General features: G+C 49.3%; 1 protein-coding gene across 3 annotated transcripts; it reads left to right on the top strand.

Annotated features, from left to right (window-relative positions):
* The first annotated feature begins 251 nt into the window (after positions 1-251).
* On the top strand, positions 252-18,514 carry CYP4B1 (cytochrome P450 family 4 subfamily B member 1). Of its 3 annotated transcripts, none has more exons than XM_025991889.2 (12): positions 252-593; positions 10,051-10,192; positions 10,369-10,413; positions 10,931-11,058; positions 11,872-11,996; positions 12,303-12,454; positions 12,605-12,711; positions 13,685-13,875; positions 16,022-16,155; positions 16,937-17,001; positions 17,102-17,184; positions 17,623-18,514. In XM_025991889.2, the coding sequence occupies exons 1-12, from the start codon at positions 414-416 to the stop codon at positions 17,804-17,806; spliced, it is 1,536 nt and encodes a 511-aa protein (XP_025847674.1). In that variant the 5' UTR covers positions 252-413; the 3' UTR covers positions 17,807-18,514. The 3 variants fall into 3 exon arrangements, 2 of the variants coding, with proteins under 2 accessions (XP_025847674.1, XP_072580185.1); XR_011994816.1 differs by having other exon boundaries at positions 358-593; positions 15,762-16,155; XM_072724084.1 differs by lacking the exons at positions 17,102-17,184; positions 17,623-18,514 and adding an exon at positions 17,185-17,433 and having other exon boundaries at positions 358-593; positions 16,937-17,070.
* The last annotated feature ends 417 nt before the right edge of the window (positions 18,515-18,931 follow it).

Here is an 18,931-nt window from a genome sequence, read left to right as displayed (position 1 = left end):
AGCTATGACCTCCCTGTTTGGGTTAAACAAGATAGTGGATAGGAAATTCCTAAGACATATCAAGTGCTTGTGTGGAAAGGCAGATATTATTACGCTAATGATTATACCCAGAATTGCCTTTTGTTTTCTCCATCAAAGAACCAAGGAGGCAGACCCATTGCCTGGTTTCTTTGAAGCGCACTATTGGGTTTCTCTTCAGCCGAGTTCTGGGAGGAGTCAGCTAGGCTGTCTCTCTGTTGTCTTGTGACTTTGGGGCTGCTGTCTCTACACTTTGGAGCTCAGCCCAGCCTGAGTTGCTGCTGGGTACAGGGTGTGGCTGGAGGTGGGGGCTGGCAGGGTTCCAGGGTCTGCAGTATAAGGGAACCCAGGATGGGAGGAAGCAGGCCAGAGCCTTGGTGGCTGCAACTCCAACCATGGTTTCTACCTTGTTCTCCTTGAGTGTCTCCCATCTGGTCCTGTGGGCTACTGGATTGATCTTGGTCTTAGGCTTCCTCAAGCTCATCCGTCTGCTGTTGCAGAGACAGATGCTGGCCAGGGCTATGGACAGTTTCCCAGGGCCCCCCACCCACTGGCTCTTCGGACATGCCCAGGAGGTATGTGGGGAGAAGGGGTTGAAGAAAGAAAACAGCTTCCTTTCCTGCAGAGAATCTAGCCTAATTCCCCAGGGGCCGTGGAGGGGGTCCCTATGCTTAGGTAGGGGGATGGTGGCCTCAGAACCACAGTTTCCATTCAGCTTTCCCAGCAGGTCTACCCCTCACTCCTGCCTTCTGACCTGGCCCTGGGAGTGGGAGCACGTCGAAGTTGGAGCCCAAGTAGACCAACTCGAGACTCCTTCGACTCCTTCTCCTCCTTCTCGGGCTCAGCATTTATACAAAGCTCAGTGATAGTATGGGAGAAAACCCCCAGACAGTCCAGTAGAACATGACTATCTTGTTTAGAGCTTAGGCACCATCCTCTTCATTCTGTGGGTGTAAAGTTTTCCATTTTAAGAAAATAAAAGTCAAAGCAGAGATGAGTGCTGTTACCTGAGAGCCCTCCTGGAGCATCTAAGTGGTTGGTACCCCCAAAGGCGAGGTTCTCTCTGCCATGACTCTGGGCTGGCTCAAAACCATGGCATCTTCCTGGATTCAGATCCTGGCTTATCCTCTCATTATCTCAGGGTGCTGGGATCACCTTAGCACCTGTTGTCAGGAGCACCTCTAGCTCCCTGCCTCTATGAGATCTAGACAAGAGTTTCCTGAGCACAGACCAAGGGGCATCTGCATTGAAATCAACTGGGAGAAGCAGATTCCTTGACCCCCAGTCCCAGGAGACTCTAATTAACATATTGGAACTAGTGATCTGAATGTATTTGTTTTAGTGAAACATTTTTTTCCTCCAGGTTTATCCATGTTATTTTCATTGGCAGAATTTCTTTTATTAAATAAATAAAAAAACTAAACATAGCTACCACTGTCACCATACAAAGTTATTACAATATTACTGAGTATATTCCCTGTGCTGTAACTTTGCGTCCCCATGACGGATTTATTTTGTAACTGGAAGTTTGTACTTCTTAATTCCCCTTGCCTCTTTTGCCCATCTCTCCACTCCATTTCCCCTCTGGAAACCACTAGTTTGTTCTCTATGAGTCAGTTTCTCTTTTGTTGTTGTTGTTGTTGTTGTTTGTTTTATTTTTTAGATTCTATATGATGAAGTCATGGTGAAATCATGGTATTTTTCTCTCCCATTTCATTTAGTATAGTATCCTCTAGGTCCATCCATGTTGTCACAAGGGGCAGTATTTCATTCTTTTTTAAGGCTCAGTAAGATTCCACTGTATATATGCCACATCTTCTTTATCCATTCATCTATTGATGGATGCTTGGGTTACCTCTATATCTTAGTTATTGTAAATAATGCTGCAATAAACATTGGGGTCATATATCTTTTTTTTAAAAAAGATTTTATTTATTTATTCATGAGAGACACACAGAGAGAGGCAGAGACACAGGCAGAGGGAGAAGCAGGCTCCATGCAGGGAACCCGATGTGGGACTAGATCCCGGGTCTCCGGGATCACACTCTGGACTGAAGGCAGCACTAAACCACTGAGCCACCCAGGCTGCCCTCATATATCTTTTTGAACTAGTGTCTTCATTTTCCCTGGATAAATATTCAGAAGTGGTATTACTAAATTGTACGGTACTCATATTTTTCATTTTTTGAGAAAACTCTATACTGTTTTCCATAGTGTCTGTACTAACATACATTCCCACCAACAGTGCATGAGGATTTCCTTTTCTGTATATCCTCACCATGACAAATTATTTCCTCTCTTTTAGTAATAACCATCCTGACAGGTGTGAGATGATTTCTTATTGTGATTTTGATTTGTATTTCCCCGATGATGAGTGATGTTGAGCATCTTTTTATGTGCCTGTTGGCTTTCTGTATGTCTTTGGGAAAATGTCTGTTCAGGTCCTCTGCCCATTTGAAAATTAGATTGTTTTCTGTTTGCTTGGTTTTTGTTACGGTTGTTGTTGAGTTGTAGGGGTTCTTTATATAATTAGGATAGGAATCTGCATTTAAAAACCTCTCCAAAGGAAGCTTGGGTGGCTCAGCAGTTGAGGTTGAGCATCTGCCTTCGGCCCAGGGCGCCGTGATCCTGGGGTCCTGGGATTGAGTCCTGCATCGGGCTCCCTGCATGGAGCCTGCTTCTCTCTCTACCTGTGTCTCTGCCTCTCTCTCTCTGTGTCTCTCATGAATAAATAAATAAAATCTTAAAAAAAACAAAAACCTCTTCAAGCATTTTGCTGTGCATCTAGGTTTGGAAACCCAGGTATAAACGCCAGAGACTAAGGCATTCCCAAATACTTTTCTCCTTTCACTGTCTAGGGGATTATCTCTCCTCCATGACTGATGCTGAGAATGAGCTTGACCTCCAGGAGAGGACTGCTCAGGCTTAATCTTGCTTTTACAAATAATCACCTTCTCAGGATGGCTTAATAACCTAGCTGCATCCTGGAGAAACCCAGGAAAGGAAAATATGAGTTAGGGAGCTGAATCAGACTCAGGTGGTGCTCTCAAGAAGCCTACTGTCTAGAGGAAAAACAGACACCAAGGCCTTTCTTGCTCCAGGTTGAGTGAGATGCCTAACCAAGATTTTACAACAGTCACATGTTCTGTATCTCAGTATTTACCTCGTTGGATTGTCATCTTCTGTTTACTTGTTCATCCTGCCCACTAGACCATGACCTCTGGAAGATGGAGATCCATTCTGTTTCATCCCTGTACCCTCAGGGTTTAGCACCAAGCCTGGCACAGAGTGGGCATCACTGAATGAACAAACAGAGAGCATTGGGGAGTGGGGAGGGGCCTTGACAGAGGAGGCAGTGATGAAGAAGACAAGTGGAGAGATCAGGTGGGGTTCAGGAGAGGTTTGCTAAGCACGGAAAGGGGTGTGGGAAGGTTGAGGTCTGACCCTATGGGGATGTGAGGGGCATTTAGGGAGACCTTTGATTCCTTGCCTCTTACATCCCTCCATTACTACTTGCCTCCACCAAAGCTAGGCTTGCCCTCAGCCCACGAGCTTCCCTAGGACAGGGACCTTGCTCCCCTACCCCATGTCAGAGCTGGCTGCCCTCCTCCCCCAAATACTCCCCCGGCTCCTCACCTTGAGAGTGTATAGAGGGCCTGGAACAGACTGGCTCTGGCTTCTTGGCTCTAACACAAGAATTTGGAGAGACTCATTACCAGGAAGAATAGGCAAAGGTAAGACGGGAGTTTGCTCTTCGGCGACAAAGGTTTCCTGGGGAACCATGGCAGGCCTGACACTTTTGCCTTCCTCCAGGCTTTGTTACTTCTGCTGGGTCAGATCCACATCTGAGACTGAGAAATGCGGAGATAGGAGTAGGGGTTGTTTTTCAGAACAAAGATGAGGTTCAGAAAAGGCAAGATACTCACTTATGTCCATATATAGTAGTTCAGGAATTGAGTCAAGGCTGGGTGTAAGACTTGTGGCTTTTCATGCAGGACATGATCTGTCTGTACAAAGTAACTGCAAGTTTGATTCCTAGCCTAGTGATGGTGAGAGTAGGAAAAGAAGGTGGGTGGGTCAGAGCTGTCCATCAGGATTAACTTCTTTCTTATCTCTGGTTGCAGTTTATAGGCCCTGGAAGCAACATCCTTCTCAATTCTCAGATTGTGTCCCTTTGAGGTGGGGTCATATTCTTCCAGGGTCCCCCTTCTCCTACTCTGGGGCCCAGAGAGGACTTTGCACATAGAGGTGTCCAGCCATGTTGTTGGCGTGAGGTTGGGAGAGGCCCAAGAATCTGGACCGTTGTCAGGAGAGGAGGAGAGAATGCCAGCTCTGAGCTCAGGAAAGGTGATCCCCTGAGACTGCATAGGCCTCTTCCCTGACCCTGCTTATTACTGAGACAGTTCCCTTGATCTTGTGCTGTAGAGTCTGAGGGTCTGGGTCTCTGGCTCATTTCTATTCAGTAGACATTGATGGATCTTCACTATGTTTCTGCTCTGTGCTTCCCTTCCCTTGTCAACAATATGGAGATAAACATTTTTACCTTGTTGGGTTAGAAGAGAATCAAAAAAGATAATGTATAGATAGGTACTTTGCAAATTCCTGGAGAGATATCAAGTGTTAAATCCTTGTAGAGGGATTCTTGCTGCAAAACACTGTGAGGTATTTGCTTCCTTCATCCTCTTCCTTCCTCTAAAACTAACCCAGTCTTTGGGAGCCATTATCGGTTTGTCTTTTCTCAAACAACTAGATGATTAAGAACTCTGGGTCTGGACCTCTGCTGAGGACAGAGGATAAAGTAATAAGACTAAAGCTGGCCCTAGAGTGACCCAGTTTGTATGAGAGATGGATAACACAACATGGTGTTCCAGATCCATGGGTGCAGGCAAGGTATGCTGGGGTGAGCCCGGAAATATCTGAATGTAGCAGTCCATGGAGGGAAGGAAGGATGGAAGGGTGAAGGACACTACCTGTGCAGAGCTACAGAGGCTGGAAAGAGTATCGACTGTATAGGAACTTAATATGTTCAACAAATATTTGTTTCTCAAGGTCTATTATGTGCCTGTGCTCATTTTTCTATACTTCTGGAGTGGTGAGAGGGAGAACATGATGGAGAGGATGAAGCTGGAAGAAGGTGGGGCAGATCACATTGGACCTTGTAGGCCATGTTGAAAGGCTTTATTCTGAGTGCAACAGGGAACCTTGAAAAGATTCAAGCCAGGGGAGTGATGAGCTCAGAACTGTGTGGTAGAAAGATCACCTTGGTTGGGATGGTGGATAGATTGACAGAGGCCAAATAGGAGGCAAGCAGAGGCCAAATAGGAGTAGGACAGGGCCGAGGAGGCCATCCAAGCAGATGTTAGTAGAGTGAATAGTGAAATGGGGAGGAACAGAAGGTAAGGCAGGCTGTCCTGGTATCATGGGTGTGGGAGAGGGTAAGCCCTTTACCATAGCCAGATGTAAGGGTGTCAATGAGGTCCCCCACATGCACTATGAATGGGGAGGGGGGTAGGAGAGCCCTGGGAGCTTTGTTAAACTGTGGTATCAACATAGATGGATCAGAACTGAATGTGGGAAAGTCACCAAAAGTGAGAAAAGGACTTGTTGAGCCACAAGACTGGATGGTAACGAGGAGGAATGAATTTCTAGGTCTAAGTGTAAAAATGTGGGGATCTGAGACCCAAGAAGGCTCAGGGCTGGCAGCACTTGTGTGTCTAGGCACAGGACCGTTGGATTCTGGATTTGAAGGGTTTCCCAGGAACTGCTACATCTGGCTCTCTTAGTTCTGGTTAGTTGATTTTAGAGTTTGATGGACTTGCAGAGGAGAGAGACAGCCTCTGTAGGACATCCCCTCTGGTGCTGCTATAAATAATGAAGAAAGCCCCATTCCATGTTTCTGGCTGGTGTCAGAGTGGATGGCAATTCCATTCTTAGGTATGTGAGGAGGCGTAGAATTGGGAGGAAGACGTACTGTGTTCATGTTTGAAAATGCTGGGTCTGAGGAGCCTGGAGGATGTCATTCAGAGATGTCCAGAGGATGGCTGTGTCCTGTTTCAGGAGCTCAGGAGAAAGATAAACTGGGACGTGCTGTCAATTTTGGAAATAGTCTCAGGTAGATGGCAAAGGAAGCCATGGGAGTAGGTGAGAGCCTCCAGGGAGAAGGTGCAACCTAAGAAGAAGCCCAAGTCTGAAACTGGGGGAGCCTCAGTCTTTGATTTACAAATAATGGGTATAGAGCTGCTGTATCAAGAGAGGTGGGAAGACATCTAGGACAGAGTTCAAGAAAGAGAGGGGGTGGGACACCTGAGTGGCTCAGCGCTTGAGCATCTGCCTTCGGCTCAGGTCATGATCCCTGGGTCCCGGGATCGAGTCCCACGTCGGGCTCCCTGCATGGAGCCTGCTTCTCCCTCTGCCTGTGTCTCTGCCTCTCTCTCTGTGTCTCTCATGAATAAATAAATAAAATTTAAAAATAAATAAATAAATAAAATTATAAAAAAAAAAAGAAAGAGAGGGGACTCGACTGTGTCACAGCAGCTGCAAAGCCTCTGCCCCCCCCCCCCCCACGGCCGAGGGCATTGGTTACAATAGCAAGACCAATTTTGAGAGCTGGGGGCTGAGGAGGGAGGAAGCGAAACAGTGAGACAATTCTTTTGAGAAGTTATGAAAGGAGAAGGAAATGGGGAGGAGGAGACAAAACCAAGGGAGGTTTTTTTGTTGTTGTTGTTTAGTAAGTAAGAGAGACTCGAGCCTGTTTTAAATGCAGATGGGAAGGAGCCAATAATGAGGATGGGTCTGTGATGTGGGAGAGAAAGGGGCTGACTGCTGGGTGAAGTGCCTGAGGGGAGGGGTTGGAATCCAAAGGGACTGGACAGACCCTGGGCACTTCCTCTACTGGAACAGGAAGGAAAGTGGGGAGGCTAGGTGCAGAGCAGGTAGTTCTTCAAGTCTGGCAGTTGACTTTTAGGGACCTCTTATCTGATGGCTTCTGTTTTGTCCGTGAAGTAGAGCAAGGTTAATTTGCTGGGAGCAAGGAGTAGAGGGGTAGAGGGGACAGTTGGGGAAAGAACAGCTTTTGAGAAGCAGACAATGGTCAATGCTACGGGACTTTCTAGAAGGTATTTCTGCTGATCTCTGCTCAAATGTTCCCTAAAAGAGGCCTTCCCCAACCCTCCCAACTCCCTGTCTACAGTAGCAGCCCTGTCCCTTACCTTTCTTTATTTTTCTTCCTAGAGTTATTACTACCTGAAATTGTATTGCTGATGTATTTTGTTATCTGTTTATTTCCTTTCCCCCACCTGGAATGTGAACTTGGGGAGGGCAGGGCTTTGTCTGGCTCATTACTCTTCCCCCAGGAGCCAGCATCATGTCTGGCACTGAGAGTGGGTACTCCATGCCCACTTGCTGAATGCATGAATGAATCCCTGGGGGATCCAACTCAGGGCAGCAAAACCACTCATATGAGGTGAGGACTAATGTCTGCATCCCCATGGACTTGGGCACTTCTTGGGCCCACGCCCTCCTGCCTTCTTAGGTGTCTGGATGCTTCCCTGTGCTCCCCCCACCCCCAATCTAGTCATTCTTGGGGCTGGAGCTCATCCTCGGTGCTGAAGTCAGAAAGGTGTTGGGGGCATAGCATAGGCTTTGGGATGGAAAGACCTGGACTTGAGAGTTGTGTGACTTTGGGCACGGCCCACCATCACTTCTTAGCCAACATGTGGTGTCTAGGAGAGACATGGTGACCCATGTCAGTCTCACTCAAAGTTCCTCTTCTCCTTCTCTTGATCCAGAGGTCTCTTCTGAGTTATGTTCACACCTGTTCACATGTACATTTGTAGTAGTACACTTGTATCTGAAAGGGAGGATGGAGAATGAAGTTGCCTATTTGTCGCCAGTGTTGGGGGGAGATGACTTGTCTACCCATGGGAGCAGTACACATTAGATCCCCTCCCTATAGGCTCCCAATGGCTCTCTACTTGACTCCATAGAGTTTGTGTAAACTGAGTCCATTTTTTCATGGTTATTTCAGACATGCTGCCTCATCTCAATTGTTGTTGGTCCTTCTTGGTAGTTGCTCCTAACTGTTTAGCTTTGAATACATAACTTTACTGTCTTTGACACTGGTTGGGGCTGATGCACATGCTGAGTGCAGCCCCGTCTTGTGGGGATGGGCAGTGTCCTCAAGGTGGGGTGAGGGAGGACTGAGACTAGAGCACCCACAGGCACCTAAGGATGTCCATCGTGGAGGAGAGCAGATCTGGGGAATCCCAGTACTTCCCTGGTCTGTGGGAGCCTGGGTGGTCCCAAAAAGCAGATGGACACTAACAGAGAAGACCACATGCAGTAACCAGGTTTCCAAGGGAATGGAGATGGAGGGGGTAACCCAGCTCAGCTTCCCACGTGACCTGAGACAAGGTTAGGTGAATCCTTTGTCCATGAGTGGAAGAATCTTAGAGCATGTGCAGAGTGAATTCTTTAGCATGGTTTGGGGGCATTCGGGAGTAGGTTGTAGCAGGAGATGCAGGTAGGAGGCAGATGTTGGGGAAAGGTAGACTTGAAGGGGAGGGAAGTACAAGACGAGGGCTTACCTTGTGCAGGATCCAGTGCTAAGCTCTTCCCACAATATATCAGTGAAGGGCTTTAAATGCCCTGTGACCCCAACTAATAACACAGGGCCTGCATGATTTAATTAATGTCAAAATAATCCTATAAAGTAAGTTATCATCCCCATTTTATAGATGAGGAGAGTAAGATGCAGAGAGCCTAAAGATCTTGCCCAAGTTCACTCATCTAAAAAATAGGGGAAATCAATATTCAAATGTAGACCTCTCAAGGTCCAAAGATTGCAGGCTGTGAAGTCAACTTTCCTGGGTTCACATCCCAGCTCCCTGATCAGCCATTACCCCTCCTCCTCACAAATTCCAGAGCTCAGACTTTATTCTGAGGCCCATGGGCAGGGGATGGACGAGTTTTAAGCAGATCTCCGAAAGACTCCCTCTGATTAGGGTACATCCCTATAATGGAACACCATGCAATGAAAAGAGTTAAACATTTTGAAGGACAGTTAAATACACTAGTTTGAAAAGAAGGACAAGACACAGTAAATGAAAAAAGCGGGTTTCTGAAAAGTGCTTATTATATACTCCATTTACAGAAAACACCTCTGGGTGAGTAAATGTGGCTAGAAAACCCCCCAAAGAGCACACACCATCCTCTGGATGGCCTCTCCAGCCTCAGGCCACCGTCCCACCAAGTAGCAGCTCCTGGAAGACACCCCACTTTGTCCTGTGCCAGAGCATTTGTGCTTGCTGTTTGCTCTTCCTGGAAGGCTCTCCTTGCTCTTTGCACTGCCAGCTCCTTGTCATCCTCCAGCTTTCACCTCAAATGTCCTCTCCCACCAGAAGCCAGCCTCCGTCTCCCTAAGCAGCTTCCCCTGAAGTCTCTCTCTTGACGCCATGCTTGCTCCCTGCCTAGCACTTCCCGCTCTGTGTGTTCATGTTCCTTCATTGTTTAGTTGCATCAGTCTGCCCCATAGAATAAAGGGTAGGAGCAGGTCTGTCCCATGCCCTGAGATGTCTAGACAGTGCCCTGCACATAGTAGGTCCTCAAAAAATGAGCCCAATAACATAAGTGTTGGAATTGAGCATATTTCTGCATTTCACGGCAAGCTGGTGTTCTCTCTCTCTCTCATGAAAACAGTTAACAACAGAGAAAGAAATCTCTCTGTGAGAGTAGGATAGATGGAGGGGTTGATGACAGGAACCAGATAGAGGCAGGTTGGTCACTTTGGGGTTGTTGACCTCACCCAGGTACAGGAAGAGGGTGGCTTGGGCTTAGAGTGGTAGCTCCTGGGCTGGAAAAGGGACTGAACCCAGGGAAATTAAGACTGTGACTAGCTGGGAGAGGGGTGCAGGGGGAGGCAAGGATGTTCCCAGTGTCTGTCTGGGCAGCCTCTCCTCCTCCTTCCCCAAAGACTTAGGGCCTGGGTGCTGACAGTGGGTTCCTGAGTATCCCAGCCTTCTGTCACTATTTCAGATCCAGCAAACGGGGAGCCTGGACAAGGTGGTGACCTGGGCCCACCAGTATGATTATGCCCACCCACTCTGGATTGGACCGTTCCTTGGCTTCCTGAACATCTATGAGCCGGACTATGCCAAAGCTGTGTACAGCCGAGGGGGTGAGGACTCCCAGGAGAGGAGGTGGCTTCCTGAGAGCAAAGGGCTCAGGGCTCCAAGTGGGGAGGAGTCCTGGGCTCTGCATCTTAAGTCTGGGCAGCTAAGGTCTCATTGATCAGTAAGCCTCCTCTGGGTACCTGCTAGTTTCTGCATGACCCGTCTTCTCTTTCTCCTGCAGATCCGAAGGCTGCAGATGTGTATGACTTCTTTCTGCAGTGGATTGGTGAGTGGGCGCCTGCCTTCCCCGCCCTTGATGCTGGGTTACCAGGATCCTTCCCAGTCCCATCCCTCTCTGCCCATGCCCACTGAGTCTGTTATCTCACATGGGACCACCTGGCCCCCAAATGCCCCTCCTAAGATTAGCTGCTCAATGGGGAGACAGGGAAAGAGACAAGAGAACTCCCAGCTGGCTGGGGAAAATGGGGCTCAGGTACCTTCTCCTCCTGGGCACGTCCTCTTCCTTGGAAAGGCAGAGCAAGGGCTCTGGAAAACATGTGAGTATGAGGAACAGCTTCCTGGAGGAGGTGGCACTGGAGTACGATCCCAGGAGATTTTGTGGGTGGTGTTGGCCAGACAAAAGCCCGAGGAGAGGAGTGGCTGCAAGGCTGGGTGGCTGGAAGGTGGAGCTGGGCTGGGACATGCGGCTGGGCAAGAAGGACTGGGGTGGCACCCCCGGGCTGCCACGGATGGGGCAGGATTGTGTGGACTGATCAGCTTTCCCTCTGTCATCTCTTCCCCAGGGAAAGGCCTCCTGGTCCTCCAGGGGCCCAAGTGGTATCAGCACCGCAAGCTGCTCACACCTGGCTTCCACTATGATGTGCTGAAATCATACGTGGCTGTGTTCACCAACTCCACGCACGCTATGCTGGTGAGCTCCCAGTGCCAGTCTCCTGGAGGCTGCGGCTGCTGGGCCAGCCTCTCTCCAGCTCCAGTTTTCCCTGGGGGAGGGCGATGAGGAGATTCACCAAGTCCCTGAGACCTCAGTCTGCCGGCAGTAGCAGTGCCAAGCTGTGTTGTTCCTGACACCTACTGCATACTGGGTGTTGACCAGGTGCTGAGGCTCTGAGTGGCTGGGCAGCCGTGGCCCTCATGTCCACTGGGAGAGCCAGGCCCCCTTCTTCAATAGAGGTCAAAGGCCTCTATGAGGCCCAGGTAAGTCCTCTTGTAGCAGACTAGATGGATGCCTATATTTGATAATGCTAGAAAGGTCTTTCACATCTGGAAAGTGCCTCCTCCTCATTCTCTGCCTACCACAATTGCCTAAAATAATATCATTAGCAACTCATCTCTGAAAGGGATGCCCAAGGTCAGGGGTCAGGCTCTGAGCCTCAGGGCTGGATATTCCCCAGAAGTTACCCAGGCTAGTCTTTCCCCGTGCAGAAAACTCCTCCCCAGCATCATGGCAGGCCTGATTGTACACAGGCTGTGCTGGGGAGATCCCCACCTCTCAGCCTTCCTCTTCCCTTATGTGAGCTGCCTGGCTCAGTGTCTGGTTGTGCTGCTCAGGCCTGCCTCGTGGTGCCACCCTAGCCTGAAGCCCTTACCTCTGCATTCCAGTAGGCTGGAGGCCAGGCAAGGGACTTGGTGCATGGGGGAGAGGACAGGAGTGTGTGGGTCCTTGAGGGAAGAGGCTGGGTGCCCAGCTGACCCCCTGACATTACCCTCCATCTCTGGGCTCCAGGACAAGTGGGAGGAAAAGGCTCGTGAGGATAAGAGCTTTGACATCTTCTGTGATGTGGGCTACATGGCACTGGACTCCCTCATGAAGTGCACCTTTGGCAAAGGAGACAGCAGTCTGGGCCACAGGTCAGGGGGTACTCGGGGGCTGACCACAGTCTCTACCCAGGCCAGCTCAGATGGGAGTCAGCAGGACCCCCGGGGCCCTGGTCTGAGAGGACATGGGGTCCTGCCCTAGGGGAGTTCCAGCTTGGGCGGGGGTAGGAGGGCCTTGCCCATGGTGGGGAGACAGATTCTGCCTTTAGCAGGGAAGCTTCACGGCAGAGAGAGGAGGGCAGGGAGCCCTGTGGTTGGGCCCAGATGCTGGAGTGCAACGCCCCAGGTTCCACTGGGGGTCAGGGTCTGAAAGCTCCTCCCTGCTCTTCTCCTGTGTAGGGACAGTAGCTACTACTCGGCTGTCTGCGATCTCACTCTGCTGATGCAGCAGCGCATCGAGTCCTTCCAGTACCATAACGACTTCATCTACTGGCTCACCCCACATGGCCGCCGCTTCCTGCGGGCCTGCCAGGCAGCCCACGACCACACAGGTGGGCCTTTCCCACAGAGCCCACCCCACAGGAAGGGTCCAGTCTAGCTCCTTCAGGCCCCTCTGGGACCCCTGCCATTACAGGATCTCTGTCCCCCTATGGGTAGAGGATGGGTCCCCCTGGCAATGACTCTCTGTGCTTCTGGCCCAGACCAGGTCATCAGGGAACGAAAGGCAGCCCTGCAGGATGAGAAAGAGCAGGAGAAGATCCAGAACCGGAGGCACCTGGACTTCTTGGACATTCTCCTGGGGGCTCGGGTGAGTGAGTGCACAGTTGGCCACCCCCACTGAGAACTTCTCTCAGAGCGGTCTTGAGGCCATTTTTCTGGGACAGGGTTTGCCGGGCAGTGGCTGAGGCTGTTAAGCATTTTCCTCCTTTTCCTCCAGCAAATATGGCCTGCTCCTTGTCTTATGAACACATCAGCAAAGGCTCAGAGATGGCAAGGTGCAGGATGTGGCTGGCTGTGGCATTGGGGAGAGACATAAGTAGCAGGGAGATGGGTCACATGCTAGAGCCCTAAAGACCAATTCTAGACTTCTTTCTTTTTTTTCTTAGAGAGAGAGAAAAGGGTGGAGGGGTAGGGCAGGGAGGGGCAGAGGGAGAGAGAGAATCCTAAGCAGGTTCCAAGCCTAGCATGGAACCAGATGCATGGCTTGATCTCACCACCCTGAGATCATGACCTGAGCCGAAATCAAGAATTGGATGCTCAACTGACTGAACCACCCAAGTGCCCACCAATTCTAGACTTTTAAGACCGAAGAATCTTAGAATCTTGGATGCCATTCATTCATTCATTCATTCATTCATTCATCCCTTTATTCATCCACTCTCCAAACTCATTAACCCCTACTTTGGGTTAGTTCCCATGTAGAAGATGAGAAAGACCTGGCCTTGTCCCCCAGACATTTACAGTCTAGTTCAGGAGATAGGAGGTAGATGTTGACAAAGATCTCTCCTCTGCCAGGTGGCATTCTGAGCAGAATTGACAGTTAGGGCTGGGTAAGGTCACAGATCACTTGGGCAGAGGGATCGGGGAAGGTTTCCTGGAGTAGGAGGCATCCAAGCTCCCGTGCCTGGGAGGATGAGGAATCTGGGAGAAGGTCTCAACCCTCAGTCTGAAAAGGAGCTTTCCTCCCCTCCCTCAGACCTTCACTTGAGAACTGTTATGAGGTCCTGTTGGTACCTATCTCAAATGTCTTGGGCTGTCCCATTATGCCTTCCCTAACCCAGGATGAAAATGGGATCAAGTTGTCAGACGCAGACCTCCGGGCTGAGGTAGACACATTCATGTTTGAAGGCCATGACACCACCACCAGTGGCATTTCCTGGTTTCTCTACTGCATGGCTCTCTACCCCCAGCACCAGCATCGTTGTCGGGAGGAGGTCTGTGAAATCCTTGGGGACCGGGATTCCTTCCAGTGGTGAGTGAGGCTGTGGGTGATCCCAGGCTGTCCTGTGTCTTTGTCTCGGGGATGTGCTGGGCTTATGCTACCTGGGGTCATCTTCAGGTGATGCATGGCCATCCTGGAAACCAGGGGAGGATGGTGGCAGTTTCCTGTTCTCACCAGCTGTGGCTTCTGTGGGGGAGCTCTGAGGATACACTCCTGAGCTCATTCTCTCATAGTGGACCCTTTTAAACAGGACTGCTGACAATTGACAGTTGAGAAGGTCTCCCAGATTCCTATCTGTCCTCCCAGGCACAGCTTGGATGCCTCCTACACCAGGAAACCTTCCCTGATCCCTCTGCCCAAGTGACCGGTGACTTTTTTGTGCACTTACTCCTGTGGGCAGAACCTGACTGCCCTTCTGGATTGCTAGATGGAACAATGGGGCACTGGGAGAAAGAAAGAGAGAGAGAAAGAGAAAGAGAGGGAGAGAGAAACAGAAGAGGGAGTTGGGGATGAATACAGCTGGGATAGCTGGGGAGCTGACCTGCCACCCATCCTCCTCCTGCACACCTGCCTATGGATGGCCATATGCTTGGCCTCCTGTCACATATGTCACCTGTGCTACCTCCAGCATGGAGTTAGGTACACAACACAGCACAGAAAATGCTCTCACCTGTGCTACCTCCAGCGTGGAGTTAGGTACGCAACACAGCACAGAAAATGCTCAGTCCATGGGAGAGACTTTAGATTCACCTGAGGGAGACTGACCTATAGTTTCAGGATCTGAGATTTGGTGTCTCCACCATCCACTTTTATTGGCAGGTGTTGGAAACCTCCAAGGGTGTCCAGCCACGTGCCAGTGCTTCCTGGGGGTGCCAGGTGGGGAGAGGAGGAGAAGGAGCCAAGTTGCTGCCCTTTGGATATTTTTATTATTTTTTTTAAAGATTTACTCATTTATTTATTTATTTATTTATTTATTTATTTATTTATTTATGATAGACAGAGAGAGAAAGGCAGAGACACAGGAGGAGGGAGAAGCAGGCTCCATGCCGGGAGCCTGACGTGGGACCCGATCCCGGGACTCCAGGATCATGCCCTGGCCAAAGGCAGGCGCTAAACCGCTGAGCCACCCGGGGATCCCTGGATTTTTTAAGAAAAACAAACTCAACCAAAAATCTAGACAAAACCACCAAATGGAGTAAGGCTGAGAGGCCTCACGTTGAGAGCAGAAGAATCAGAAGGGGTGGCGCTTGAGTTGGCTTTCCAAGGAGAGGTGAAACTCAGATAAGCAAAGGAAGAGACAAATAGGCCTTCCTGGTTGGTAACAACACGAACGCCACCTAGAGGCAGAGAGTAAAAATACTTATTTTCACTTCATCTAGAACTTGAAGCAACTTCAAGAACACTTATTCAATACTATAAAAAAAGCACAAAGGGAAAATGAGTACTGGTATATAATACTTTGTGAATTCTAGTTGAAAAATCTCTTCTCCTAGTTTGTAAACTGCCATTTCATCTCCCCTAAGGTGTCTTTGGATGAATATAAGTTCCCTGTTTTAATAAAGTCAAGTATATCTTAAAAAAAAAAAAAATTGAGGACTGAGTGGAAAAGCCCTAGGGCTTGGGGCTCTGTAATAAAGTGCTGTGCAATAGTCATGATTGAACCACATTTGGGACTGAGCTTCCTAGTGGCAAAGGGGAAACATAAGTTTTGTTTTTTACCTGAGCTTGTTACTGCATTCAACCAATATATATCAGCCCCTGTTTTTTTCCATCTTGTTCCACATGGGAAACCAGGTGGAACCTAAAGAATTGTCCCTTGTGGGGCTTCTGTGGGGGCCTTAAGAGACTCAGGAGTGGCATTGTCTTGATTGCTGGGTTCACATACAGCTCTAGGGTCCTGTGTCTTCCCTTCCTAGCAGTGAAGATGGAGAGGTGGAGAAAAAAAGGAGCCAGAGAAAAAGAAGAACAGGAGGGAAAAAGGAAAATTGGAGCCAGATCCCTTGGGTCAGAGTGGCTACCCCATATCCAATCTGGTCTGTGCACTTGGAACACCTATGTCCGTCTCACCATTGGATGTGCCATGGTGGTTAAGGGGAAAAGATGGAGTTGGACCCTGTCTTCCTGTGGAATTCCCTTGCTTCCCATGCCCAGAAAGGTCTGGTTGTATTGCTGGCAGGGATGATCTGGTGAAGATGACCTACTTGACCATGTGCATCAAGGAAAGCTTCCGCCTCTACCCACCCGTGCCCCAGGTATACCGCCAGCTCAGCAAGCCTGTCAACTTTGTGGATGGCCGATCCCTACCTGCAGGTGAGTTGGAGTGGATCTGAGGGTGGAACTGGAGTCCTTGTGGATGCTTATTTGACACTCTCTGTGCCTTTGGTGAATCTTTGCACAAGTGGGGAAGAGCTCAGGCTTTGTGGTAGGCCTGGGTCCAAATCCCGGTTCTACAATGTATGGTAGAGTGTAAATCCCTCTGCCTCAAGCCTCTGTTTCCTCTTGTATAAAATGGGAGCAAGAAGAGTATTTACCTGACAGTGTTGTTGTCAGGATGAAAGAGACAATATTCGCCAGGGCTGTCTTATACCACCATGTAGGTTGTGCCCTGAGCAACTTCAGAAGGCACCATTCACATAGACTATGGTGATGTACAGTGCTCAAGCTATACAACTGTATGTGGTAGCTTTGTAAGGAGTGTTAAACTCTATCTGGCGCACAACATGCACCCAATGAATGGCTGATGTTGCTACTGATAGAATGATGTCATGAATAGTAACTTTCCTCCAATTATTTGAAAACAGAAAGTGTAATAGGCCTTGTTGTTCCTACCTCCAGTCCTTCTTTTTCTCTCCCCATTCTATAAATGTCTGTGTTAGGTGCTGTGTCCAGAGCTGGGGCTAGAGGGCGTAGATATGATGATGATCGACAGCACTTTGATGTCTTGATGGTGGTCATGAATCCTCCATAACTGGCAGGGGTCAGGGAGGAGCTGGTGCCCAGTTAGAAGGACACTAGGAGATTCTGACACTGTGAAGACGTGGTGTGGCTATCCCAGGACCACCTAACTACCAGGCCTCTGCTCTGCCCACAGGCAGCCTGATCTCTCTGCACATCTATGCCCTCCATAGGAACAGTGCAGTGTGGCCTGACCCTGAGGTACCACACCCCTGGACCTGGAGGTCAGATGGGGTGGGAGGTTATGGTGGTCACCCTCCCCAGGACCTGGTAGGTATTTAAGCAAGTCTTGTCCCCTCAGGTCTTTGACCCTCTGCGTTTTTCCTCTGAGAATGTGGCCAGACGCCACCCCTTTGCCTTCATGCCCTTCTCTGCTGGGCCCAGGTAAGGAGAGGACCAATATCCCCGGGCCCCCAGGACTGGGACGGAAGAATGGAGGATGTTGTGGGGAAAGCATCATTTTGGGAACTCTGTGATAAGGGAGCCGTCTCTGGGTTTTTGATGATCCTAAGGTAGGGTAAGTTCCAGGGACCCTCTTCTTGCCATTAGCATATTCATGTCCCTGGCAGTTGGTGGGCTGGCTGAGTCATTCCAAGAAAGGTCCTCCAACCAGAATTCCCAATGTGAATCTACTCAGTTGGGGACCCTCACTGTGCTCCCAAGATCTGTTTCTTAAGCCCAAGTCAATCAACCAATCAGCCAATTATTCATCCACAAATAGTTATTGTTTTTTTTTTTTTTTTTTTTTTGCCACTAAGAGCCCTGAATTTGCTCACTCTGGACACCCCATAACCTGATGCCACCTTGTGCTGCTTACAACAGGAACTGCATTGGGCAGCAGTTTGCCATGAATGAGATGAAGGTGGTCACAGCTCTCTGCTTGCTCCGCTTTGAGTTCGCCCTGGACCCCCTGCAGCTTCCTGTCAAGATGCCCCAGCTGATCCTGCGCTCCAAGAATGGCATCCACCTCCGCCTGAAGTCGCTACGCCTGGGCTCTGGGAAGTAGCTCTGCTGAGAGCAGGGTCCCAGGCAGCCCAGACTGTGGCTCTCCCTGGACACTACCCTCCTCAGGCTGGACTGTAGAATAGCTGTGGCTCTCTGTCTTGGGAGGCTTGTAGTTTAGAAGGGAAGCAGGCACCCACATAAACAATCTTCAGGAGGGCAGTGCCATGCCGGCATATGTGTCCAGAAATGCTTAGCATATATGTATTCTAGAGCTCATTCATTCATTCAGCAAACATATGGTGAACACCTACTTGTTTCTGGAATCTTCCTTTATCTCCTATAATTGGCAATATTTCTAGAATGTAGCAGAAACTTATACGCCAGTTGTGGTGACACAATGAATACAATGGAAGCTGTGTCTTGGGCTTCATGATTATGATCAGTCCCTCATGTACTCCCTATGAAGGAGGGATGGCTTTTGGGCTTTCCCCTTCACTGAGATATATGTCTCTGCTTAACTGTGTTTGTGCATGTGTGTAATATAACAGATGTAAGGACAAATTGGGTAAACAAAATGGTACAGGGGCACCTGGGTGGCTCCGTTGGCTAAGCCTTTGGCTCAGGTCCTGATCCCAGGGCCCTGGGATGGAGCCCTGTATCAGGCTCCCTGCTCAGTGGGGAGCCTGCTTCTCCCTCTCCCTCTGCTGCTCCTCCTGCTTGTTCTCTCTCTCTGTCAAATAAATAAAACATTTAAACAAACAAACAAAAATGTACAGGACAATGAATTTCTAAAGTAAATTCCCAGGTAACCACCAGTAAAATCAAGGAATTTGGAATATGTTTTTCCAGGTGAATCTTCTACCCCTCCTGAGACAGGTCTCTGTAGCTCTCCTACTGCCATCAGCATCCATGCCACACTCACTCAGTGATCTGAGCGCTCAGGCTTTTGTTGAGGAAGGTGGCAGAGTGGCATTCAAGGGGGGTTTCCTGGAAGAGATAGTGCTTGAATCAAACCTTGAGGTATAAAGGTGCCGAGAATGACTTTAGGGGAGGGCTTTGGGCTGGGGCCACATGACAGATTAGAGATTCTTCACTGTAGTCCCTGCAGCATGGTTGATGACTGGGGTCACATGTACCTCTAGAGTTCAAGGTCTAAGGCCACTAGTGGGTTCTAATCCAAGAATTA

This window comes from Vulpes vulpes, chromosome 10 (assembly GCF_048418805.1).
Source record: "Vulpes vulpes isolate BD-2025 chromosome 10, VulVul3, whole genome shotgun sequence".
NCBI classification, from domain to species: domain Eukaryota; kingdom Metazoa; phylum Chordata; class Mammalia; order Carnivora; family Canidae; genus Vulpes; species Vulpes vulpes.
This window is presented reverse-complemented; position numbering and strand designations above follow the sequence as displayed.

Excerpts from the sequence above, each read along its gene's own strand:
- CYP4B1 (XM_025991889.2), top strand. The coding sequence starts at position 414 with ATGGTTTCTACCTTGTTCTCCTTGAGTGTCTCCCATCTGGTCCTGTGG. Across the intron at positions 13,876-16,021 it reads GACCGGGATTCCTTCCAGTG|GGATGATCTGGTGAAGATGA; the intron begins GTGAGTGAGGCT and ends TATTGCTGGCAG. Across the intron at positions 17,185-17,622 it reads CCCTTCTCTGCTGGGCCCAG|GAACTGCATTGGGCAGCAGT; the intron begins GTAAGGAGAGGA and ends TGCTTACAACAG.